This window comes from Lates calcarifer, linkage group LG6 (assembly GCF_001640805.2).
Source record: "Lates calcarifer isolate ASB-BC8 linkage group LG6, TLL_Latcal_v3, whole genome shotgun sequence".
NCBI lineage: Eukaryota > Metazoa > Chordata > Actinopteri > Centropomidae > Lates > Lates calcarifer.
Genome location: NC_066838.1, coordinates 25,978,858 through 26,005,226, shown reverse-complemented (window position 1 = coordinate 26,005,226; position 26,369 = coordinate 25,978,858). Strand labels below are relative to the sequence as shown.

Below are 26,369 nucleotides of genomic sequence, written 5' to 3'. Positions count from 1 at the left end.
CATTTATTCAGATGAGTTTTGAAATGTGAAGAAAATATAACAAAGAGAAATTATGATCTTACCACACTGCAGGTTTACAAAAGACTGTTCACATGCGACACTGCGAACTGTCAAAGTAACATGAATCACATCAGACACATTGCACTTCAAACTTCAAACTTAGCTTTGTAGCTTTGTTTATTTTCTAGTTACACACAGATGTAACTGACTTGCTGGGAAGCAGGCGAAGGTGGTGTCCAGGTATTTGTAGATTCCATAGCAAGGATCAGAGGTACGAACTACATCTGTGTTCAGTTCACACACTCTCTTGCCGTCACATCTGCAGGGAGACAATAAAGAGCTTGTTTTCTGGTTTCTTCAATCACAAATATCCTTTGTAGCCTCTACAGCATAGGACATCCATGTGTGTGCTGATATGTAGCTTGGTTGCCAGCCTTTTTGTCAGACATAGCTCCCAGTCAGATGAACTGAAAACTGTCTCAGGATATGTGCTGCATCAGCCTTACTACTTGTAATATACAGTATGGTCCATACAATACAGTGTATACATGAGTTTGAGTGGAAGAGTAGTTGGTTTGATGTCTACTAAAATATTTAATTGCGAGTCATGTCAAATGTTTTTTCTTGTTTTGAATTTTAGTGGTTATGTACCGTTTTTTGAAGACGTCCAGAGTGCCGTGCTGAGAGCAGTGTGTATTGGTGAGCTGCTCTGCAGGTCTGCCCTCACTGCAGGTCTCTTTGTCTGCACGTCCATACAGAGCTGCCTGCACACTGATCACGCCAATCTCTGTTATACACATCAGAGGGAGAAATTAAACAAGCAAAAATGAAAATCAAACCACAACCTGCTGCTTCCAGTCTGTCGAGTTGTCGTGACATGCAACTAAACTCATTTTTTATTTCACAATTAACACAATAATCTCTTTAATGTTAACTCAAGCTGTATGTATATATCATGTTAAATAACCCAGTGAGTGTAACGTGTGTATTTGTAGTTCAGTCGTACCACAGCTCAGGCGATGGACATTGCCGAGGTCATCACAGGTGATCACCCTCTCTGTGGACAGGGCAGTCTCAATGGGTGCTAAAAAGTGCTGGGCTCTGGAAAAGCCTGGAATTGACAAGTTCTGGAAGAATTATTCCCTCTTTAATAAACACAGTAATCTCAATGATTCCTGTTTCTAGCCAGTCATCAACTAAACAGCTGGTGAATGAGCCAGTGATGGTGATGCATGAATGAAACAGCTGATGACAATCAGCTAAAACAAGCGTGACTTCAGTGCTCTGCCTTTCCAAGTGTCATTTATAGATATTTCAGCTGAGTGCACAGAGTACTTGCAGCCAGATTTTTATTTAAAATTTGTAAATAGTTCAAATATTAACCATAGATCAATGTGTACAGTGCATAAAAAATATGGATCAACATTCAAACATCCATTTACCTGAATTAATAAGTAGACATGTTGCTGCCAGCACTGAAAAAGAAACATCACAGTTAAACTGTGTCAGACAAAGATCATCTCAATCAGTTTGTTCCAGCACTGCACCTGTAGGAATTGTTTGCATTAACTTTCAAGGCTTTATTTACTTCAATTGCTGCAAGAAAGCTATAAATTAACAATTTTTTTAGCCACCACTGACCTTTGTACCTTTGACCTTTGTAGTGTACAACTTAAGCCCTTTATGTGTTAAGGTATAATCAAAAGTTAACAAATGTGTGTCAAAGTACAGCACAGCATAAAATTTATAAAAAAGAAATAGCAGAACACATCAGTAACAAAATAATTTATTAATCCCTTGCAGGTAATTCTTATGTTACAGTCCATTTCACCTATACAGATAAAATAAAAATAATAATGAAACCCTCCCATCTTCAAAGTATAATAAATAAACACTGTCAATAACAGACAATATACATAGTTAATATGTACATGCCATTTACATGTATTCTAATACACTCAAAATCTAAAAAGTATAGATTTAAATAAGGATCTTATAAAAATCTTTATAAAATGTAAATGTAAGCCTCCAGGTTTTATATGTACCCACTTTTTCTATTAGTCACATACTCACACAGTGTGTTGCTGAGTCTGGGGCAGAGCATGGTGCTAGACGATGGGGTTTCAGATGAAGAGTTGAACTGATGGTTGTAGATACACACACCTCGTATTTATTCTGTTGGAGTAGGAACTGTGTATGCAAAACAAGTGATAAGTGGAAATCCCCGCACGTTCTTCCTTACTGGTTGTGAACAAGAAATTGAAATAATAATTTAAACCACAAAGATAAGGAATAGTCACATGACATCACACTTTTAGACACTTCAAGAGGAAACATGGTCAGTTCACTCAAAGCTGCCCTGAGACTTTGATTATAATGAATCAACATAAAGGTTTTCAACATTAATCTTCGTCATGATTTGGCAGATAAGGTGCCTGAGAACCAACAAGGAACAACACTGAAAAATTTCATAGCTTTACATCTGACTTTTTGCCCTCATTTAAAAAAAATAAAGTCACTTCCTGCTTGACAAGTTTTGGCTGGGCTTGATGTAACGATAGAAGCAAAAAGGGACAAAGGTTCTTCCTTACCAGTTTCCCAGTACTTGCTCATGGTGAGAATTCTTGGGTCACTCTCTGTAAATATTATAAAGACCTGCTCTGTATTAAAAGTGCCTTGAGCAGGGCTGGGCGATGTGGGAAAAAATATGCTTAAAGGCATTTAAACAAAGTGTTGGAGTTTATATTATTCAAAATTTTGACACCAATATTTTCACTTTTGCTGCAAATGAATATTGGCTCCAAATATCAGTTATCGGCCTCCTTGACTACTAATATCGGCCCTGAAAAAACCATATTGTTCTATCACTAATATCATTATGCAATTTTTCATATTACAAATACAAATTTGTAAAATGTCCAGTTGAGCCGACTGGGAGAGAGAGAAAGAGAGAAAATGGTAGAATGAACAATTTGCATGACAAAGAGAAGCCTCTGGACTTTAGTTAAATTGTGTGGTATTTAGTGTAGTACATAAAGCCAAGCTGTCAATGCAAGGTAAGTTTATTTGAAGGGCACAATGAAAACAGAGATAGTTACAGTTGAATAAATTGAGATTAAATAAACTAAATAGAAAACTAAAACTGCAGTAAAGAACATAAATCAAAGCCAAATGAAATCAATAATGACTTCTTTTTTTTAATGCATGTATATTGGGATGTTATTTTGGTTTTACTGTTGAATCTGGGTCCAAGCATCTGCAAAAGAACAGATAAAATATTTACTTTAGACAGATGAATAAGATGAATAAAGTTACTGACAACACAAAAATGTTAGAACAGAATAGAATAGATATTTTTTGTCACTGTTCCAAACACAGTTATAGTCAGTTAGACTCAGTCTGTTGAAATAATATCATGTATGTGGTATGTATTAAATGCACAATTCTGACTGTTTTACAGGTTTCTCCATTTATAATACGTCAGCTGGACATAGCTTTACCCAACTCTTGGAGCTATCAATAATTAGCTTGCTAGCTATGATAAAAATACTGTTAAGAGTCTTTTCATCAAAGTCAGCGCTAAACCTGAGACATCTGCTCTTGTTGACCTGTGAGAAATCAAGGAGGTTGTTTCCAGAAAGTGTTGTGCACAAGACTAGAAGTCTTGACAGTAAGGTGGACGAAGCTTAGCAAACAGTCATTTAAATATTTTTCAAGAATTAATTAATGTGACCGCACTGAATAACATCAACATCATAACTTTTCCCCATATTGTATACGCTAAATGATGTTTTGCTACAGTGTGAGCGGTCAAAGTAACATGAATCACATCAGACTTATTGCACTTATCAAACTTATTTGTAGCTTTGTTTAACTTTTAGTTACAGACAGATGTAACTGACTTGCTAGGAAGCAGGTGAAGGTGGTGTCCAGGTATTTGTAGATTCCAAAGCAGGGATCAGAGGTCTGAATAACATTTAGGTTCAGTTCACATACTTTCTTTCCATCACATCTGCAGGGAGACAAAATAGGACTAAATTTCATGGGAAACTCCAATAATTCTGTAGATATTTTACAATAATAAGTCTGTGGACAGAAGTCTGTCCACGACGTACCCTACCTCTCGCCCAGTGTTGGCTGGCTCCAGCTCCCCCACGACCCTTAGCAGATTAAGCGGTATAGATAATGAATGAATGAATGTACCTTTTCTTGAGGACTTCCAGAGTGCCGTGCTGAAAGCACTCTGTGTTGGTCAGACTGTGTGCAGGTCTGCCCTCACTGCACATCTCTCTGTCTGCACGTCCATACAGAGCTGTTTGGACAATGATCACTCCAGTCTCTATTATAGACAACAGAGGGAGAAATTAGACAACGACAGAAACAGGAACTGCTGTAAATATTATAATGTAAAGAGTGTGGTCTAGATAGGGCGCAAAAAAACACAAAATTTTGTCATGGCTGCAAGAGGTGGATTGTGTATTTAGTAGTTTTTTTTGGACAACAGTGGATCTGTGTGGCACAGAACATATAACAGGCTTTGATGAACTCAATATTTGTGTTGATATAAAGAAAAATATAAAGTATCACCAGACTTATCATTTAATTGAATTCTTTGATACTCACTTTCAGACCTTTTTTGACTGCTGAATTTATTGTCTGTCATTGAATTACTGTATGCTTCATATATCATGCACTTTTATAATAAGGGTTGTTTTCACTCCTACTTCTGGAATTGGCTTACTGGGGTAATCAGTTTGAAAACAGATGGGTTTCAAGTTTCTACACACTTGTTGATACTGCAAAGGTCCTTGGGGTAAAGGCTGTGGTAAAAATACATCTCGTAAATCCTGTAACACTACTGAGAACACTACTTAAAATTTCATTTAACTGTTCACTTCTATTATGTGAAACTTAAAAACACTCTAAACACTGCATGTAATTCTAGGAGTGAGCACTAAATTATATATTTTTTTCTCTCAAAATAGTCAAATTCTAAGATATTTTATTATAAATAACCCGACGTGTATAATGTGTGCACTTTGTAGTTCAGTCATACCACAGCTCAGGCGATGGATGTTGTAGGGGCCCTCACAGGTAATCACCCTCTTTGTAGTGGATTCATCGTAGCCACCTGACATCTGGGCTCTGGAAAAGCCTGAAATGACAAGTTCATTCTATAATTAATTTTCTTAATAATAATAATAACCTCATCTGAATGCATGCATGATTTCAGTGCTCTGCCTGAGCTAATGCTATGCTTCTTTTTTCCCTAAGCATGATTTACAGGAAGTTCAGCTGAGATTAGTCTTAACAGCAGTTGTTATGTTCAAATTATGCATGAAAATTATGTATCAAAATACAAAGGTAGATTATGAAAAAGTATATGCAAACATTGTCATACAACATTCAAACATCCATTTACCTGAACCAATAAGTAGACATGTTGCTGCCAGCACTGAAAAAGAAACATCACAGTTTAATTGTGTTAGACATAGTTTATTTCATTTATCTTATTTCTTTATGAATCCAGATCTTTGGTGTAGTAACGCAGTTCAACAAAGGTTGGGACACCTGCAGGAAGTCTTTGCATCAACTCTGAAATTTAATTGACTTCTGCTGCTGAAAAAGCAGTTTTTAATGAAATTAGAATGTGATACAGACTTTTTGAACATTTAACTGTGCTGATAAGTTCATCAAAAACAAATGTACAAATGTGTGTCAAAGTACATGCAGTATAAAAGCTATCAGAAACTGCATTAGCTGTAACTCCGGTATGTTACATGATATGATATCATAGAAGCATAGCTCGCATAGTTATTGTTATGTACTCACACAGCGTGGTGCTGAGTCTGAAGCAGAGCATGGTGCTAGAGGATCCGATGTTAGCTGGAGAGTTGAACTGATGGTGGTTGAAACAGACACCTGGTATTTATCATTTACTGTTGTGGCTAAGAGTTGTGTCTATATGCAAAACAAGTGACCAATGGAAATCCCAACATGTCTTCCTTGGTGGTTGCAAGAGGCACAAAAGGAAACTGTATTATAAAAGCTGCCATGAGACCTAGATTATACTGAATCCACATAGAGCTTTTGTACATTAATAATCATCATGATTTGGCAGACAAGGTGCCCGAGATCAAACAAGAAACAAAACTGAGATTTCACGTTTCAGTTCTCTGTGGTTCTCTTTATGTAAAGTCTCTGTTGTGGCAGTTAATGCCAAGTCCCACAGCTTCTATCACCAGAAACATATTTAATATGATAAATGAATGAGAAACAAAACTGAGATTTCATGGTTCAGTTCTCTGTTTGCCTTCCCAAGGTCTGTTGTGCCAGTTGATGTCAACAGTGTGTGCTCAAATCTCCAGGTATAAAGCCATTGGTGCCTGCAGGCTCCAGGCCACATTAACCACTACTAACATAACACACGTCTGTCTCCAACCAAACTGTCTACGGTTGACTTGTATTACATTCATGGCAATCCATCCCATAGTTGCTGAGACATGTCACTGCAAACCAAAATGTCAGCTTCATGGTAGTGAGTGTGGATAGTTCTAGTATTATTGCCAGAACTTACATCAGCTTTCCCCTCAACAGCAGCCATTCCTAACACAGAGGAGCTCCCGAGTTTTGACTAGAAAAAAATGGAGAGCATTTAGTTTTGATTCCATAGTAACCTGTACCAACCTTACCTGATGCAAAAAAGAGGATAAGGCAAAAACATATTGAATATCCACAGAAATAGGCCCTGTGTATAAATGAGGATTTTTCTGTTTGTGAGTCTGTTTTGTTTTGATGATTTAGATTCATGTTTTACCTTCTGCTGACATTTGGCTCGGTGAAATTTAGCAGTGGCCGTGTGTTTTAGGAACTCTTACTTCTGCATAGAAGTAAATGTGAAACTAGAAAGTTAAATTTGACTCTCTTTCCTGTAAGACGACCTGTTGCCCAGGAACTGAACAACACCAAAGGTTATCTGAGGCAGAGTTATTTAAGGTCAGTGAAGCTTCAATAGTTTATTTAAAGGAGTTTTTGCTCTTCACTTCAGTTTATACTAGTAGTCAGTCACACTTTGACAACAATACGCCAAACCAGATTAGACAGAGACAAAGACAGAGGACAGGGAAGGTACTTTACATGAGGCAATGCATTAACAGTAGGAAATTAAATCAATTAATTGCAGTGTAATAAAAAAAATACTTGCCAGATTTAATCAAGTTAATACACGTGGAAAAAAAGATCAAAGATATAGAGGCTGTTAAATTTGAATTTGATCGGTTTCATTATTTCATTCTGATTTTCTGTTTATTCAAAAAATATTCTGATATTACTGTGTTTCAGTGTCAATTTCAATGTCTTCACTCAGGATCTGCAAAAGAACACATAACATATCCATGTTAGCACAGCTGGAGAAATGACTAAACATGTAAATATTATTACAGCTGTGTTTATTTTAGCAGTTATGTGTTTGCAACATTAGGTTAAACACCTTAGGGCTTTTGAGCTACTTACATAGACATGTATAAGCCACCTCCAGGTACTTGTAAGTGCCGACACAGGGGTCTCCAAACACTGAGTTGCTGGCGCTGATAGTACAGCTGTTTCTCCCATTACAGCTGTGAATGAGTGATGAGAGTGAATACAGGCTTGAATGCATACTGCAGTTTATGAAATGTGTTGTTTGAGAGCTGGCGTCATAAATCTGCTCAGCCTTCAGCTATTACTGTAGTCCAGTTCTAAAGTTAAAAGACCAGTGTGTAGGATTTGGGGGAATCAGTTGGCAGATAGGATAGGTCCTCTTCTCCAGAGCTCGCCTTGTTGCACTGCCATGTTTCTACAGTAGCCCAGAGCAGACAAACCAAACATGGGTTCTAGAGAGGACCTTTTGTGTTTTTACATCACCTGAAGAAGACTGTAGGTTCTCCTATATGTTTGGAAAGTGAGTGCTGAGTGGAGGGAGTTGGTTGCATTCTGCAACGTCACCACTAGATGCCATAAATCTTACACACTGGTCCCTTAATATGGGCCACAACCTGAAACTTAAATCAACAAATGGTGGGCAACTGCACCTTTCAGCTACTTTGCTAGTGGGACTTGAGCAGTAGACATTTTGGACCTGAGAGGTGGGACGCTGGTAAGAGCACGTGGTCTGGTCACGGCGTCCGAAATCAGCACCGTACACATGAATAACCTGCCCTATGTCTGACAGAAGAAGGAGCGGAAAGTTAATGAAGTAGAGAAGAAAGAAATGTAGTTATGGTTTAGAGAGGCAGGTGACAAACTGAGCGAGCATGATGTTGAGATGAGTGTTGAAATACAATGAAAATGTTACCATATACAAAAATGTAGTCTTACCACAGCATAGGTGTCCCAAAGAGTGCTCACATACAACAAGGTGATCTGTCAGAGTAACATAAATAAGATTAGATATCCCAGCATTGAAGGCTCAGTCACACCAGAAAGCAGCACATTAAAATTCATCAGTGTGTTTGGTCCTAGACGCTTGGTGACGTAGTATCACTCACAGGGATAGTTGGTGAACTGTTGCACTGCTAACATGCAAGCTAGCTGGTAACATGCCTATGCTAATCACTCCTAAGCTCCTTTCTGTTTTCTCTGCACTCTGCCAATTATTCCCATCTGGCAGTTTGTTTTTATGATTATTAATCACCTGGAAAATGGTGAAAATGTTTCACAGTGTTCAAATCCACTGATCACGGCGATTCTAGTAGAATGAACCAATATAGTTGTTTTAAAAGTCACAAATTTGCTTCGGTGTTACTTCATACAGACATGTTACTGACTTGCTGGGAAGCAGGTGTAGTTGATCTCCAAATATTTAATGATGCCGGAGCAGGGATCAGACGTTCGGACGACATTTGTGTTCAGTTCACACACTCTCTTGCCGTCACACCTACAGGAAAGAAGTTTTCTTTTAGCACCAAGCAAAAATGCCAGAACAAGACGAGACATTGAACATTTTTGTGATTTTTTTTTTTTTTTTTTTGCGATGTAGCAGCCACATTCAGAATACATGTAATTTTACTGGTTGTTTACCTTTTCTTGAGGACATCCACAGTCCCCGCCTGAGAGCATTTTGTATTGGTAAGCTGTTGTGGACGTTTTCCCTCACTGCAGATTTCTCTGTCTGCACGTCCATACAGAGCTGCCTGCACAATGATCACTCCTGTTTCTGTTACCACAGAGAGTGAAAGAAAAACCAACAGAGGCATGTTATTTATCAGAATGATTAGCTAACACACAAGGGAAAGAACAGCCACACATTATAACTTTTATCTTAGAAACACACCTCCTAGAACTTTAACCACAGGTCATTAGGATTCAGGTCATTAGAGTAAATTAATGTGGTAAAGATATTTGGTCACTATGGTCGTCAGTGAACTCCTGTTGAGGAAATGCCAGGGGCGGTGCTAGACTAATAATCACACTGAACTGCTGTTTCATTTCACTGTATTTGTCAGTCCAACATTGTATTATGATCTAATAAATTAGTGGCAAGTGACAGATCTGTCCTGCTGACACCAAGAACAAAATGCCCAGGTGAAACATTCAGTCAGGTTTCTATGCCACGGCACCTGGTTAAGTCAGTTTGTTTAGATCTTCCAAGCTAAATGTAGTGTTTATTGAGGACAGAAAGCTTTAGAGTTCGGTCATACCACAACTTAGACGTTGGACACTGTAGGCGTCATCACAGGTGATCACTCTTTCTGTGGAAACATCTAAAAAACAGGTGAAAGTATGAGCTGGAATGGGTCCAGGATACATATGAGTAAGGATGGCAATATATTTACCTTTAGTATATATTTACCTTTAGTAACGAGCAAACAGGCTGCTGCCAGCACTGAAAAAGAAACATGACTGTCAACAACAGTCTGAACACACTGAAACATTTACACAATGAGTGAATGAATGTTATCTTAAGGTCCATAAGTAAATCCAAAATGCTTTTACTCATAATGGCTGCGCATTCTGATTTAGGACTGAGAAATAAAACTTCATTTCTTTGTCTCTCACCAGTGTGATCAAAGTCACATGGTATGTTCAGTAAACGTATTCCTTCAGGCTTTTACTGGTGCTTCTTTAATACACCTCAAAGTACAACAGTCACATACAGTCATACAGTCTAGCCTTTATACATGGTGTATTTTGAAAGCAATAACAGTGATTCCATTGAGCACCCTGAAACTCAGATACAGTAAGGGACTAAGCTTCTTCAACAAAAAAGCAGAAATCTTATCTAAATTCAAAGAAAAGTTAGTATAAAATAGTAAATTATTTTCTTGGTCGTCAGTCTGTCAATCATGTACTCACACAGTGTGCTGCCGAGTCTGAAGTGGACCATGGTTTCAGGAGCAGGTGAACAGTGGGACTGATTGTAGTTTGAATGGACACACCAGTATTTAACCTGCCTGGTCAGGAACGGTATGTGTTTTACAGTGAATGTCAGTGACCCAGCTGGCTAATGTCCAGCTGCTTAAAATGAATGTATGATTTACTGGGTGTAGCAGACTGATTAAAGATAATACACCACTACATGATCCAAGATTATTGGAAGGAAACAAACCAGGAAAGTACCAAGAGAAAAGACGAAAGAGGGAGAATACCACACTATTGTACAAATAAGTTAATAGTTAATAGTAATTAATTAATTCGATTTTAGATTAGATTACTAATTAGATTCTAATTAGTAATTAGAATTCATCCTGAGGGGAACATGAGTGTCTGAACCTGATCTGATGATTGTTGAGATATTTCACTTAAAACCACAAAAGTCAACCTCATGATGGTGTTAGAAGGTCAAATTTAAGGGATCTGTCCTCTTTGCATCATGAATATCTGTAGAATATTTTACAAAAAAGTGGTGAACCAACCAACAGATAGACAGATGGTGCCTTCCCTAGAGTCATGCCACCAGCATGGATAAAAATCCTTCCAAGTTTTTCAGATTTTTCTGAAACTGTAGCCTGTGAAGGTACATGTCTCGTGACAGTGGAGACCACTGACTGACTGTGTCGACTTGTTTTAACCACGACCATGATCTTTCCCTAACCTGAACAAAGCAGTTGTAGTTGTCCAAACCTCATCAAGTGTCCTGCAGCTGGGATTTTGCTGTGAGTGTTGCAGTGCAAAGTTGCTCTTATTTTACAGCATCATGCTGACAGCGACTGAAACCTGTTGTGCACATACTTTTTACTGTCGTCTACCTTGAACACCCACGGGTACCAAACAGTGAACCAGATAACTTTGATCTAATAGAACTTGTGCCTCAAATCACTTTCTGTGCTGATGTAGAAAGTTGAATCAACAAAGTGTGTTTCTTAGTTGAAGGGTTAAATTACCAACTTGGCCACTTACACTTGAACTGTTATTGTTGCCAAATATTGACGTTGTGTAAAGATAATGAGTGGGTGTGGTTCTAAAACAAATATAAAGGGAAAACCCAGCATATGAAACAACGGCACATAAGAGCCCTTAGATATCTTATCACCAGATTAATTTACCATCCACAGATGATTAGATTATGCTAATTGTTTTCATTCAGTTCTAGTTTTACTGTATGTCAGCTCAGATACTGTAGATGATGTAATTCTTATTGTCTGTTACACAAAGAACAGAGGTAGCTGTTGATCTGGAGCACACAGGAGCAGCAGTGACATCCCAGGAATTTAAATAACATTTCCTTGTATGCAGGAGCACCACCCTGCATACAAGGAAATGTAAGATTTCCAGTATTAAAACTGCAGTCTTTCTGTGCATTTATTGCATTTTCAAAATTATCAAGAAGTTTCATTTTGAAGGATTTAAGCACCAAAAGTAGATTACACTTATTAGAAACCTGATTTAAAAAGTGAAATAAACTCACTTTTTGTTGACTAACAACAATACATTTTTTTAATACATTTAATACAAACACAATGTAAGCACATGCAGTGGTGGCTGGTCCAGAGGGAAACACAGGAAATGTTCAGTTGGTCTAGAAGCAGGACACAAACATGTTTTGTTTTTGTTTCCTTGTTGCAGGAGGGAAACCCCTGTGTTTTGTGTTGACAGGGTGATGCAGTCAACATTCCAGGACCACGAGGTATAAAAAGATGGATCCTCCATAGCCTGACACACTGCACATCTGGTCATCCTCTGTGTCAGACATCACTGCAGCTAAGGTAGCAGTCTATAGCTTTACCTACCTATCAGTTGAATTTCTCATGATGATTATAAAGTTTCTATATACATTGTATTAACTGATAGTCATTCATGCTTACAGTGCTGTATGTCTTTGCACAGATGTTATCAGATTTTCACTTTCTCTGTGTGATCAGTGGACTGTTGATGGCAGGAAGTGTAAGTACAATTCTTCATCTCTAGATCAGTGTAGTCACTCTGTTGTCTTGTTGTAGCACATAAAACACGTAATGGTAAACAGACAGCAAAGCTAACTGTGAGGAATTCAGCTGTCGTTGAAGATTAAATTAATACACACAATTCAAATCTATCAAGGTTTTCAGTTTTCTCAACCCTGCACAACAAAGACATCAGATCTGTGTGGAGACATGAGGAGACTTAACCTTCCTCAAATTAAAATTAATACATGTAATGAACATAAATGCCTCATTTGCACAATGTTTTCTACTTGGTTTTCACTGGTGATTGTTTAAATTACACCATCCTCTCTGGTTTAATTCTGGTCTGAATGCAACATTAGCACCACCAGGTGTTAATCTCCATGAAACCGACAGAAACTTGGTGGATGGGAACGCTCTTTACTTCACATTTTATTTTTCCAGATTTCCTCAAAATGTGGTTAAAATAAGTGCTACATGTAGAAGAAACGCGGCTGGTGAACTGCTGTGACACTGTTGCTCCACCTGCTACACATGATATTAGTTTCATCACTATGACTGTGGCATGTGTTGTATTTTACAGCAGAGATAAATCAGTGTGACTGCTGAAGTAAATGTTCAAAGGTGGAAACTCAAACCTGATTTATACTGTGATCTTTCTTTGTTCTCAGAGCGCTGCAGACGATGTTCCAGGTTGGTAGCTGTGGTTCATATTTCAGACTTTATTTAATAATTCATCAGTTGTATTTACATTGTTGTTCTTCATTTAAACTGTCTCGGTTGGCTTCTGAGCTACACTAATGTACTTAATATTTAAGTAGCAGTATGTTTTTTGTAGGTTTTCCGCTGTGACCCATCTGACTTGTGTCTCTTATGTCATTGTACCTTGGCAACCAAACGAGTTCCTCATATGGGGATTGATCAAGTTAACTCATCTAATCTAATTTAATACTGGGAATTCCTGACAAGACACAAACACCTGACAGGTGTGGCATATGCTGTAACAGATTCTAGTCTTTGTGTGTGTGTTACTGTGTGTTCAGATAGAGTGCAAGGCAAATTTTAGAGGCGGTGCAACTTCATACAAAGTCCCAGTTAAACACCCAGATGCATCCATACCAAAGGAAAACATTTCAATTTCAATTTCAATTTAAGGACAAAAGTGATTTATTCAAGTGTTATATGGAAATGTTTGCTCTGTGTTGAACTGCTGGACTTGAGATATTCTTGGCTCACAGCCCACAACGCCTCTGCTTCACTATCTAATAATAAACCTGTTATTTGTGTGTTAATGTGAGTACATGGCTGTTTTTCCAGTTTTATTTTATACCTAATATAACAACTGTGTTGCAGCTCCTGGCTGTCCTCCTGACTGGACCCGGTTGGGCTCTCGCTGTTTCATCTTCCAAAACAGTCACCGGTCCATGGGTGATGCAGAGGTACTGAAACAGTGTCACACAGTGCTTCTGATGTGGTTCTAAAACCCTGTCTATATTCTGTTAACACTCTTTCTTTCCCTCCCATCAGAACATCTGCCTCTCTCTTGGTGGGAACCTGGCCTCAGTCCACAGCGCTGCAGAGAACAGGCTCCTTAGGGAACTGATTCGCAAAGAGTCTGGCTCATATCTACGCACCTGGATCAGGAGGCTATGACGGCATTAAGGTGAGGCCTTTACCAACACACAGGATCTCCCTTCTTGCTTACAGAAGAAACCTGTTATGTGCATGTCTACAGCACCTAGCTTTCTCTTCCAGGAGGGACAATGGATGTGGACTGATGGCTCCAACTTTGACTACCAAATCTGGGGTCCTGGGGAACCTAACAACCATGGAGGAGCAGAAAACTGTATAGAGATGAACTGGGCAGGTAGAAATCAAATTTTTTAATCTTATGATGGTGATTTTTATTTAGGAGGAGACTGGACTCTTGTATGTGTAAAGCACCTGTACTGCTGCTCGTCTTGTTTTGTCTAAAGCAGGGTTTTCAGCTGGTGGTCCATGCAGTTGGTCCCTGACCATGCTCTCAATAATGCTGTTCCACTGTTGGAATCACTTTTTTATTCATGCAAAGCTATAAAATTCTGTAAAGCCAAGGTGACCTTGAGGATTTAAATCCTGTGTTACCTGTGCTTTGGTAACGCTAGAATGCATCCCCAGTCTCACATGCATATGCATAATGAACAAATTTGCCCCCAAAAATATAAATTTACTGAGCAGCATCTAAAACGAGTTACTACTTGATTTAGCAAAGAAAAGGCCTTTTTGCAGGTTTTGTTGAAAAGTAACAGTCAGCATCTCAAACCCTTTCTCCTCATTCATAGTTTATTTTTTATTGATGTTTGATCCGAAGCCAGACTTAGATCTAGAGAGATCTGAATCAGACTTTGGTCGCACTAAAGTCAAGACCGTTTGTCAGCTATTGTTAATCCTAGGTACAGATACACATAGGGAAATTTGAAAACTATGGACACATAAGGAACTGGAGTTTCCAGAAATGTGTCGCTAGAAAGTTTCTAGCAGTGATATCAGCTGTGTTTGTGTGTGTACTTTCATATATTTTGTCCGATTTAAAATAGAGAATAAATAATTTAAAAGACTATCAGAGAAATGACACCTTATTGTGAACACAATCTGTAAAAACTCTGCTGTGCTTCCTTTTCTCTCTTCTTACAGTTGAGTACTGGAATGACATCCCATGTTTCTATGGAAAGCCGTTTGTTTGTGCAAAAGACCTGTGATTCCTCCCATCACTGACTGTTACAGCTGTCATGTCAGGCTTCATTAACAACAGTGTGACCTCTGCTCACAGTTTCTCCTCCACAATTTATTTTTTCTCTGATGTCTGAGGCATTGATTTCTTTAGTTTATGTTAAATTTTTCTTTCCTGTCTAAGAAAAATCTTTTTGGTAATAGGACCTTCATCAGGGAAGAAGAATTACTGAATTAAATCCCGTATCTTATTTAACATATTTAATTTGAGGTGATCAGATATAAGATCCTGAGGTTGAGGTTGTTTGTTTGAGGTGTGGTTAAAACTGTGGGTCAGTGTTTTGTTTTGTTGATAGGGTGTGTTTATTGTACATATCGAAAAATCTAAATTACAGTTATTTAAAAAATGAATCAAATTGTTTTGTGTGTGTTTGTTAAAACCAAACCTACACCCATTTCTCACGGTTTTTGTAATTCTTGAGAAAATATTAATTTACGGAGCGTTTTCTAAACACTGATTATATTATTCTACTGACCTCCAGTAATTCAACTACTTCCGCTTTTTCGACCAATTAGAAGTGAAATGGGCGGGGTTGAGCGATCTGACCAATCAGCGTTTTGTCTAGCGACGTTGACTAGCGTGTGTCGTCATTGAACGTGAGCAGCAGCAGCAGCAGCAGCGAGGAGAGCGTAGCGTCGGACAAAGAAAATGGGAAGAAACGGTGAAAATTTCGGAGTAAAACCAGCGTTTAAGTCATCGCTTCCTCGCTTTGGTTTGTTAACACCGCGAGAAACTTCATTACTGACCAAGTCTGGATGTTAAACTGAACTTTGGAGCTGGTTTTTATCGAGCAGAAGTGAGGCCGGATGCTGAGCACACCTGCGGGAAGGTAAGGCTAATGAGCTAACTAGTTAGCGGCCAGCGTTAGCTTTAGCATTAGCATTAGCCTTCGTTGTTAATAATATCCTTTGGTTTCGTTTACATTTACATACACTTGTCGCCCTGTTTGTGTTGGTAAGAATGTGTTGTTTTTCTGTGACTAAAGCGTCTCTGACATGAGTTGTGAGCCTTTAACTTAGACGGATGATAAGTTGTGTATTTCTCCGTTGTCTGTTTACGTATTTACGGTCACTTTGCAGACATTTTGACTCTCTTTTAATTTGGTGTGTCATCCTGGTCATTTTGAGTAAGTTTGTGTCGGTACAGCATCGTGTTTGCAGTCTTTTTGTGTATCTTTGTGGTCATTTAAAGTTAACGAGGTAACTCGTAAACTGTTAGCATTAGCCTTCTCCTTTATTTCCACTGTCAGTCGTTTGAATTGCGTGCTTAAGACTGTGTTTGTGTTTCTGTGACTAAAGCGTCCCTGTGCGTCTCTAACGTGGACGGGTGGTAACACAACGGTCATCTGTCGGTAGTCTGTTTACACCTCTTTGCTGTGATTCTGCATCTCTTTGCGGTCACTTCGCAGACATCTTGTGTCTCATTCTGGTCATTTTAAATCCGTTTGTGGCTGTTTAGCACGTCGTTGCGGTGGTTTTGCGTCTCTGTGGCGCTGTTTTACGCTGTATTTATGGTCAGTTCTTTCATATCACAAGTGGTGGGGCCAGAAAGAATCGGCTAATTTACCCATATTATTATTATTATATTCGCTTTATGCAAGGCTCTTCTCTGAGCTCACACACCTGTAGCTGCTGCGGGGACCGCGCAACGGTGCGCAGAGATGACCGGGGGGGGGGGGGGGGGGGGGTGCTGCTGCACGGGGCTCTAGATCCTGAACAGAGATACTGAGAGGCGCAGGGAAGCCTGCACTTAAACATGCAGCGTTACAGTGTCTGCAGACTATATGACTTCACCAGCAGCAGCTGCAGACACAAGTGAATTAGAGCTTAAGCATCTGTTTCTGCTCTTTGTGTCACTTCAAACATTCTAGTCTCATTTGGCCTCACCACTTTATTACTGCTGTTGATTTCAAAACCTTGTTAAATGTGTGGTTAAAGTTTGTTCTACACTCTACTGGTTATATTTTCATAATGACTGATTAATCGATGCAGTCTGGATGTGTGTGCGTTTAACTAATATGTGGATACACCAGTGAAACCACACACGTAAGCTAGGCTAGTTGTGTGACATGACTAACTTTGCTTTGGGCACAAGGGAGGCTGGTCTGTAAATGCTGTAATCCTAAATATCTTTAATGCGCAACAACGCTTCTGCCAAACGCCACGTGTCATTGTTGTGAACTGCACCTCAGTGATCGCTCAGTCTCAATCTGAACATCATATCCTGGCTGCTGACAGCCCCCTGGTTACACAGCGTCCTCTTTGGTTGAGTTAATATTTAAATATTCTTGTTTTATGTTTGCCTGCTTCATTTTACCGAATGTCGTAGAGTGGATGGGAATGATGACATGTGGGTCAGAGGGTGTAAAGTTCTGTTGATTGTTGTTTGAATCAGTTGTGTATTGCAGGTTAAGACCTCTTGGGCCTGTGTGTGGTAGTGATCTGTCCATAGCCATCCATTGATCCCCTGTTGTGTATATTCGTGATGATGATGTATTTGTGGTGACTTGATCCAGCTCAGTTGTGTTAAATACAGACAGACTGCTCCTCCACCGTTAGAAATCACTGCGTTCAAACTAAAATGGAAAAGGTTGAATTTAAGCTCTGAAAGTGAAAATGATGGTTTTTCTCACTGTGGTCAACAAAGTCCTCAACCCTCAGTGTAACTGTCAGGGTTTTAGTGCTGAGTTGTCAGTGTGGTGTTCTCCTGCACTGATCTGGTTATTGGCTGTTTGTTAGTTTTTCATGTGTTGTCGTTGTGTTTTCCAGGTCTTTACCTGTCGAGCTGCTGCAGCCTGGAGGAAACACCAGCTCTCACCTCACACACCAAACAGGTCTGTGTCCTAAACATTTACCCAGTCTGAATAAAATGTGTGGTTTCTTGTGGTTGGTTTGAAATGAATCTAGACAAAGGAAACAAGCTCTGACTCAGGCAAATATCTGGATAATATTTTTAAATTTAAATGTTAATTTGCAACAGTTTATAGATTGTCATTAAGTATCAGCGTAGGATCTTTACATCAAATCATCACCATTTTCAGAAATTCAGGAAGATTTGTTTTTTTTAATAGATAAAAAACAAAAATAAAATACAGACAAGTTTCTAAGTGCATCTGCCAGACTACACTGTATAGATCAGTATCATTTATACACATACATTATAAATTATTCATAGGTGTTGTAATTTGAACTGTTAATCAGTCAGAATATTATTTTAAAAATATCTTTTTAAAATTTATCTTGTACAAGCTGCAGCAAATAAACACATGTAATCTAAAACCAGGTTCTCTCACAGTTCTATACCTAAACTCATTGTAATATTTTTATCAGTTGAATATTTAATAAAATGTGAGGAAGCAGATCGTACTCTGTACAAACATGTTTGTGAGTTTAGAGAACTGAGTGGAGCTGAATCACTAATGTAAATAAAAGTAAACAGATAATGACTCAGTTTTTTTAATTGGTAAACAAGAGCTGTTTAAATCTGTGTTCATAAGAAGGAATATACCTGTGTATCTCACATGTTCAGTGATCAGCTGATAGAAAATGAATCATTTGTCTTCATTTTTCTGTGTTTGGGTTTAATTGCTGATGAGAATAATCACTGTCTATTTCTCTTTCCTCCAGGTGTCACCACGTCGTCCATGATTACAGAGTCCTCACACAACAAACAAGTGGTTTGAGCTTCAACAGAAGAGACGGACACAAAGATGTCCACCAGGTCAGTGTCCCATCATTCTCTTCAGTCCATTAAAATCTGTCGTCTGGAACAAACTACAGCAAAGTCTGACCACTAGGAGGCGCTGTGTTTTATTCTCTCATTTAAAATCAAGTTATTGAAGTTGTCTTTAGGATTTAGTGTCGTTTACTTTTCAATCTTTTGGCAGTTTGAACTTCATTACCCAGAAACCCGCTGTGCTTTTATTTTAATGGCTTAACAGTTAAATCTAGGTGAAGCTGAGCTGTTTTTTTAGGTCCTGGTGATTTGATGGATCAGAGTAGAGCAGCTCTGCAGCATCAGCTTTGATTGTTTAGATAAAACTTTCTAACTCTGTCTGTGGCTCTCATTGGTTGGTGAGCAGCACAGCTTTAACCTTCAGATTTAATTCTGATGTTTTTTTATATTAATGTTTGTTGTGATTTTCTCCACAGGACTCAACCTTCACCCAGCAAACACTGCAGCTCAGAGACAAGACACAGACAAGAAGATTGACAGAAGGTCAGTGTGAGTTTATTCTTCTCAGTTTGACTCTTTAAAACCTGTTTGTCTGGAACAAACATCACTAAGCTAAAGCTGCAATATTCATTTTAATTACTATTAATTAGTATTTCTCCACAATGTAGCTGCAGATAGTAAAAATTAAAACCTTTACATGTCTGTAACTGTAATAAAAATATTTGTAAAACATAGGTTTGAAATTCAATTAAAACTTTAATGATTTTGTTCCAGACAACATGTAACAAAGATAATGGCAGGTGTTTGACCACTAGGAGGCGCTTTGTTTAATTCTCCCACCAAAGACTAACATGTCGGTCATTAAGCTTAATGACCGACATGTTAGTCTTTGTGTTTGGTGGGAGAATTAAACAAAGCGCCTCCTAGTGGTCATAATGACAGACATGTTAGTCTGCTCATAACTACAGTCTATGTCACTGTGAGGAGGGTGTGGAGCTTTAACACAGCCCTCCACTTGGAGGTCCTCTAGCAGTCTGGCTCAATATGAAGTGCAGCTGTTTCATGAACAGCTTTTTAACTCTTCTTTTCTTCTGTCCTCTCCAGGTCCAGAACTTCAGCTGCTGACATGTCCCCCTCCTCCTGCAGAGACACAACAATGTGTTAGTTACTGTATTACAAGTACTTATTACCTATTAATCACAATAACTACTATTAATTGCTATTTATAATAATTAGTATTTTGCTCATTACTGTTACTATTAAATACTAATTACTATTAAGTGTTAAATACTAATTATTATTCAATACTTAATAGTAATAATGAGTAGTTGATAGAAATCAATAATTTAAAAAGTAATCAACTATGACAATTAAATACTACTTGATTACTTTTTAAATTATTGATTTCTATCTACTCATTATTACTATTAAGTATTGAATAATAATTAGTATTTAACACTTATTTCTAATAATACATACTAGTTTTAGTTATTGCCAATCACTACAGTTCATCTGTTGTTAGAAGAAATCAAAATGTCTTCCTACCTTCACCTCTGGTGGATCCTGTGGTTTCCGTGACTCCACCTGAAAAACACAAGACTTTAATACTTCTTCTCTGAACTGTGTTTCCTACATGAATGTAAATAAAGTTGAGGTGTTTCAGAAAATGGACACAATGAATCCGTCTTAATTATCTACCTGCACTGTGGCTGATTTTAACCTGTTACACTACTTCTACCACCACATGCAGAGACATTACTGACATTAAAACTGTTCAGACTTACCTGCAGTGATGAATCTGTCCTGGATCTTCAGCTCTGGTCTCTGCACTCACAGATGCAGTGGTGACACTGGAAATCAAAGAGAGAAATATACATGAAGTTTGATCTGCAGCAGTTTGTTCCAGTCGACAGGTTTTAATGGACTGAAGAGAATAAAGTGACACTGACCTGGTGGACATCTTTGTTGTGTGAAGACTGTGTAATCATGGATGACGTGGTGACACCTGGAGGAAAGAGAAATAACAGAGGAAAATTATTAATTCACTATTACCTAATCATCATTAATAATTTAACACAAATATAAATATTGTACATTACAGCCAAAAAACAACATTTTCCAAAGATTAGAGGAGTGTTTCAGAGCCACATCCTTCAGGAGGCGGGACCACAAAAATATAAAAATCAATATATATCTATACTCATTATTACTGTGAATAACTTCACTGTGTATTTTAACAGTCACACTGAATCAATAGACTGAAAGCAGTTGCATACATACAATAATCATAATTCAGACTGGGTAAACACAGACCTGTTTGGTGTGTGAGGTGAGAGCTGGTGTTTCCTCCAGGCTGCAGCAGCTCGACAGGTAAAGACCTGGAAAACACAACACATGAAAAACAGAAATAAATCAACTCATTAGAAACAGTTATACAGACGTTTCACCAACAGTGCAGGAGAACATGACAGCTTTAATGATTTCATGGAGTCGAACTCTGGTTTTCCAAGTCTGCATGTGACACAAAATCAAGTTAAATACAGGCAAGATACAAGAGTACTGACTGTCTTGAGTATTATCTGTCTTGTATTTAATTCTTTCATGCATGAATTATGAAATCCTCAGTCAGGATTTTTTTTCCTAAGTGTTTTTATTCTCCTTTAGGCACGAAAAAAATTTTTGGAAAAAAAAATTAAAAAACAAAAATCTAGGACAGATGATTAATGTAATTTCCTCCTAATTTAAATTCAATACTTTGAAATTTTAACAATATTGTTACTCCTTAGATGTTACCCTTTTTTTGCCTTCTATAGAGACACTGACAAGATATGTAGCTGCTCAGCATTTCAGGCCTTCTTGATTTTCAGAAATTTGTGTTTGTGTCGACTTACATCGACTGGCCAGTGGGTGGAAACGCAAGGAACAACACTCGTTCAATGTGGTGGCTGATGTGAAATTCTAGCATCAAAACCCGTGCATAAGAAAACAGCTTTTTAAAAGCTGTCCACTGTAGTGACCTCTATACAGGACAGGGTTAAATAAGACTTTACTGACCTCAGAGAGGAAAAAAACAAGTTAAACACTTTCAAAGCTTAAATTCAACCTTTTACATTTTACAGTAATCTCACCTCATACACTGTATATAAGACAAAACTGTGCTCAACCAAGTATCAAGTCACTACAAACAAATGACTAATATATATAACAGGGGATCAATGGATGGTCATGAACAGATTACTCCTACACAAGCGATCATCACCTGCAATGTATGGCATAAAGGTAAAATGACCAGGAACGGACACAAAGAGCCAAATAACTAACCATGAATAGATGTAAAACAGACAGTAAATAATACACCCACTGTGAGTCTTTACATAATCACCTATAAACATAACAGGGGCTCAATGGACGGCCGTGGACAGATTACTACCACACACAGCCCCAAGAAATCTTTATCTGAAATACATCCCGGAAAAAAGACAAAAACTAAGGCGCTAAACGGTCACAACTAGACGCTAAACCGCTACAGTGAAACAAAGAATGACCTCAAAGAAACGGAAAAAGTCAAGAAAAGAACACAAGGATACACAGAGACAAAAAGCTGGCCATGAACAGATGTAACAGAGCCGGACAGAAACACAAAAATGCCACAAGGAGACAGAAAACGGTCGCAAACGGATTTCAACTGACAACGATGAAACACTACGTTACAAAACAAGACTCAAAATGTCTGCAAAATGACCGTAAAGAGATGTAAAAAGACAGCAGAGCCCATGTTAGTGACCCACAGCTCTGGTCAGAGACACTTTAGTCACAGAAAAACAAACACATTATCACCCACGCGAGCAAAACGACTGAAAATGTGAATAAAGCCAAAAGATATTGTTCAAAGAGGAGGCTAACGCTAATGCCAATGCTAACGCTCGTTGCTAACTAATTAGCTCGTTAGCCATACCTTCGTGCAGGTGTGCTGGCAGCGTCCCGCCTCACTCTTGTTCGACAAAAAACAGCTCCAAAGATTGTTTTAGCATCCAGACTTGGTCAGTAATGAAGCCTCTAACGGTGCTAAGAAACCAAAGCAACAATGCGATAACTCAAACTTTGGTTTTTCTTCATATTTTCAGTTTTTCCGACTCTGCTTTTCCGCCATTCCGCTCTCCTCTGCACAAGCAGGTCACGTACAAAAACGTCACACGTCAGCCAACGTCTGTAGGCAAAGCGCTGATTGGTCAACCGACGCTGCTCCGCCTAGTTTGCCTCTGATTGGTCAAACCAAAAGTGACGTTTGAGTGTATTTTTAGGGAAGTAGTAATAATCACAGTCAAAATTTGTGAGCATATTTTCAAAGCGGCTCCATTAAAAGTTGGTGAAATATGAGATCACTGGTACCTTTATCGTACAATTTCACTTTTCAATAAACATCGGGTCACCATATTACTTTGTAACTTGATGCCCCACCTTTTTGGAAGTTGAAAATCAGGAAAATAGTGACAAATCCCAGTTTCCCAGAACCTGAGGTGACGCCTTCAAATGTGTTATTTTGTCTGAACCAACAGTCCAAAGATATTCAATTAACACTGATATAAAACAGAGAAAAGCAACAAATCCAAACCTTGGAAAGGCTGCAAAGAAATGTTCGTTTTTAAAATTAATTACATGATTAATTGATTATCAGAACAGTCACCAATGAATTGTCTGTTGATTGCTTAGTTGACAAATTGGACAATTGTTGACACAATGTACAAACACTGAGCTTAGGTATGATGTGGTTTTATAAACAGGTGAGACAGGTTGCTTATGCATGCATGTTTATTGATTTAAGTTACATGAAATCAGATTGATTAATATAAATCAGAATGGTTAATATAAATCAGATTGGTTAATATAAATCAGAATGGTTAATATAAATCAGATTGGTTAATATAAATCAGATTGATTAATATAAATGATTAATATTTCTTCCAGATGTGATGTCATCGAGGCTTGACATCCTGGTGTGAGTGACATCATCAATGGGGGTGTGGCATCCTCGTGTCAGATGTGTCAGCACATGGAGTGGATTGTTACGGGTCTTTGACACAAATGAAAGATAGAGCGCGCACACACCTGTGATCGTTGATGTAGTCTCCTCCTGTAGACACAGGTTAAAATAAACACTTCTTAATATTATCTGTATAATGAGAACTGATTTCCACATTGATTCTCAACAAAAATCTCAATCATGAAAACAACTGATAATTAATTTGTACCTCTGAAGTTTATTTCCATGCAATCCTCTCCACCTACGTTGTTGGGTTCCCCTTGGTGCCACAGGTTGAAGTCAAAAATGTTCCCATCACTCCACAGCCACACACCCTCCTGAGAGAACAGGTTTTAAGGCTCACATTTTCTAACCACACAAACAGTGCAGATATACTGACAGGTCCTAGAAAACTACACTCCTTTTGTTTAGAACAGTTTCCTACAGAAGCTGCTTCAGTGCATCACATCTGGTCTCAAATTAAAAACTACATTCAGCAGACCCAGTCCTGGGATCTGATCTGGTCTCTGCTGAAAAAAAGGTGCTGATCTCAATAAGGTTGCAACAGATCCTGTTAATCGACAAAACACTCACCTTCACTGCACCGTAGCCTCCAACCCAAGTTTCCTGATGTGACTTTGCTGCTTCAAAGACCAGCTCTCTGAGGAACCTGTACACCTTTTCATTTGGGATTGAGGCCAGATTTCCACCAAGCAAAGTGCAGGTTTTCTGATGAGGAAGACAAAGAGACAAAGAGCAAACCAATGAAACGACTGAGAATTCAAGATGAGGCAAGATACAGGCTGACAGTTAAAGCTGTTGCTGTTCCATAAAGTACCTCAGCATCAGCCCAGTCCTTTTCAGCAGCCTGGAACTGGTAACAGCGACTGCAAAATTCAGTCCAGCCAGAAGGACACGCGTCATTGCAGTCATCTACAACACAATTGTGATCTTAGAAGGACAAAGACACAAGAGGGCTGCAAAACACAAATACTCCCTAGCTCTGTTTATTTAGTCTTATATACACATTTAAAACAACTTCAAATAAATACATATAATATGCAGGGGTAATGAAAAAGGCTTACAGCTGTGGTCAAAAGTTTACATACACTTGTAAAGAACATGTATGTCATGGCATGTCATGTTGACATTCTAATCATTTCTACTTTCTACTCTAATTTTTCTGTGATGAATGATTGGAGCACAACCTTCTTTCTCACAAAAAACCTGCATCAATCTTGGTTCCTTTAATGATTTATTTTGGGTCTTCTGAAAATGTCAAATCAAATCTGCGTGGTCAAAAATGTACAAACAGAAATGCTCGTATTCGGTGAAAGGCCATTTTGGTCTGAGGTGCTTTTAGTAGCCACCCACAAGCTTCTGGCTGAATCTTTGACCACTCCTCTTGACAGAATTGGTGCATTTCAACTAAAATCATTGGTTCTCTTGTTTCTGTCTATGTGTTCTCAGTGGGGTTTAAGTCAGGCCATTCTAAAACCTTCATTCTAGCTTGATTCCTTCACCACCTTTAATGCATGTTTGGGGTCATTGTCCTGTTGGAACATCCAGCTGCATCCAAGACCCAAATTTCTGGTTGATGATTTCAGGTTTTTCTTTTCTTTTCTTTGTGAAATTTCTCATTGTGTCCAACCAAAGCTCGAACCTTTTTCTGTTACTATCATATAGTTTATTAGATACACCTAAGTAAAATTAAAGCAGCCTAGCACTGCAGTTCTACAACAAGTCCTACCTTCATCAGGGTTAAAAAGTTCAGTTTCTTTTAACTGTAATGTGTTATACTGATATGTACTAACCTGTTTGATGTCCACATTCTGCCTGTGGATGTAGAGAACACAGTGTTAGAAATGAACACTGTACAACACAGAGGTTTTCTTTTTGATTTGTGCAGGGATCAGATAAGTCAGACAACAATGGCTGACAAGTTCATGAGGCAGATTGGTGACATCGTCTACACAGGTTTGACTGATTTCACTTTTCTGTTTCAGTAACAGTGGCTTTACTCTGCACTTATCAAATCTGGAAATGATCTTACACTGTACCTCTCAAACAAACATTACTTACATCTGCTCCAATCCACAGTCCACTGGTCAAACAGAGGAGCACAATGAAATGAAGACCTGATGCCATCTGTGTAAAGATAAATTAGAGGAGTTAATTAGATCCATGTATCAGTCTTTATCTGAGCAACGAGCTTCATTATGTGGACGCAGCAGAATAAACAGGACTGGATGATTGAAGACATAATGAAGAGTAGATGAAGAATCTCCTCTGTAAAGCTGATGTTACGATGAAAGGTAAGAATTCAAACCTTACCTTGTTGTGATGATCAGATGAGGTTGCAGTTGCAGTAGCAGGTAGCAGGATGTCTTGGAAAAGGGAACTCAGTCTTTTTATACCTTTTCTGGGAGCTTTGTTTCTTTAGCTTGTTTGGAATCCTCTAAACCACGAGACATCGTAGTTCGTGTAATAAATATTGATTTACACATTACCACTGCCTTGAGTAAATCTATTTTAAAAAAACATT

General features: G+C 38.3%; 3 protein-coding genes and 1 pseudogene across 4 annotated transcripts in view; 1 reads left to right on the top strand and 3 right to left on the bottom strand.

Annotated features, from left to right (window-relative positions):
* Positions 1-10,450, bottom strand: part of LOC108873273 (rhamnose-binding lectin) — a 10,819-nt gene extending 369 nt beyond the window's left edge. The window contains exons 1-17 of the mRNA XM_051070993.1: positions 10,333-10,450; positions 9,830-9,862; positions 9,678-9,740; positions 9,058-9,193; positions 8,805-8,914; positions 8,356-8,400; positions 8,070-8,202; positions 7,513-7,616; positions 5,057-5,155; positions 4,204-4,339; positions 3,997-4,012; positions 2,074-2,140; positions 1,443-1,475; positions 1,007-1,111; positions 652-787; positions 210-319; positions 63-107 (exon numbers count right to left, since the gene is read on the bottom strand). Of these exons, the coding sequence (XP_050926950.1) occupies positions 63-107; positions 210-319; positions 652-787; positions 1,007-1,111; positions 1,443-1,475; positions 2,074-2,140; positions 3,997-4,012; positions 4,204-4,339; positions 5,057-5,155; positions 7,513-7,616; positions 8,070-8,202; positions 8,356-8,400; positions 8,805-8,914; positions 9,058-9,193; positions 9,678-9,740; positions 9,830-9,862; positions 10,333-10,363 (1,402 nt within the window). The 5' untranslated portion in view covers positions 10,364-10,450. The remainder of the gene's footprint in view (positions 1-62; positions 108-209; positions 320-651; positions 788-1,006; positions 1,112-1,442; positions 1,476-2,073; positions 2,141-3,996; positions 4,013-4,203; positions 4,340-5,056; positions 5,156-7,512; positions 7,617-8,069; positions 8,203-8,355; positions 8,401-8,804; positions 8,915-9,057; positions 9,194-9,677; positions 9,741-9,829; positions 9,863-10,332) is intronic.
* Positions 1-20,075, top strand: part of LOC108873281 (ladderlectin-like) — a 24,959-nt pseudogene extending 4,884 nt beyond the window's left edge.
* On the bottom strand, positions 3,045-6,619 carry LOC108873278 (L-rhamnose-binding lectin CSL2). Its single transcript, XM_018661452.2, has 7 exons — positions 6,578-6,619; positions 5,833-5,899; positions 5,423-5,455; positions 5,057-5,155; positions 4,204-4,339; positions 3,903-4,012; positions 3,045-3,256 (listed from the first exon to the last, which is right to left on the bottom strand). The coding sequence occupies exons 1-7, from the start codon at positions 6,602-6,604 to the stop codon at positions 3,231-3,233; spliced, it is 498 nt and encodes a 165-aa protein (XP_018516968.1). The 5' UTR covers positions 6,605-6,619; the 3' UTR covers positions 3,045-3,230.
* On the bottom strand, positions 19,397-26,369 carry LOC108873274 (galactose-specific lectin nattectin). Of its 2 annotated transcripts, XR_007813468.1 has the most exons (12): positions 26,159-26,368; positions 25,907-25,972; positions 25,639-25,660; positions 24,663-24,757; positions 24,419-24,553; positions 24,054-24,162; positions 23,911-23,935; positions 21,118-21,182; positions 20,754-20,809; positions 20,589-20,654; positions 20,350-20,388; positions 19,397-19,944 (listed from the first exon to the last, which is right to left on the bottom strand). XR_007813468.1 is itself a non-coding variant. In XM_018661447.2 (11 exons), exons 2-10 carry the CDS (start codon positions 25,970-25,972, stop codon positions 20,616-20,618), a joined length of 612 nt encoding a protein of 203 aa, XP_018516963.1. In that variant the 5' UTR covers positions 26,159-26,369; the 3' UTR covers positions 20,226-20,388; positions 20,589-20,615. The 2 variants fall into 2 exon arrangements, 1 of the variants encoding a protein (XP_018516963.1); XM_018661447.2 differs by lacking the exon at positions 19,397-19,944 and having other exon boundaries at positions 20,226-20,388; positions 26,159-26,369.

Excerpts from the sequence above, each read along its gene's own strand:
- LOC108873278 (XM_018661452.2), bottom strand. The coding sequence starts at position 6,604 with ATGGCTGCTGTTGAGGGGAAAGCTGAT. Across the intron at positions 5,456-5,832 it reads CAGACTCAGCACCACGCTGT|TGCTGGCAGCAACATGTCTA; the intron begins GTGAGTACATAA and ends TTTCTTTTTCAG. Across the intron at positions 5,156-5,422 it reads ATGTCTACTTATTGGTTCAG|GCTTTTCCAGAGCCCAGATG; the intron begins GTAAATGGATGT and ends TTGTCATTTCAG.
- LOC108873274 (XM_018661447.2), bottom strand. The coding sequence starts at position 25,972 with ATGGCATCAGGTCTTCATTTCATTGTGCTCCTCTGTTTGACCAGTGGA. Across the intron at positions 24,758-25,638 it reads AGAATGTGGACATCAAACAG|ATGACTGCAATGACGCGTGT; the intron begins GTTAGTACATAT and ends ATTGTGTTGTAG. Across the intron at positions 24,554-24,662 it reads AGGACTGGGCTGATGCTGAG|AAAACCTGCACTTTGCTTGG; the intron begins GTACTTTATGGA and ends CTTCCTCATCAG.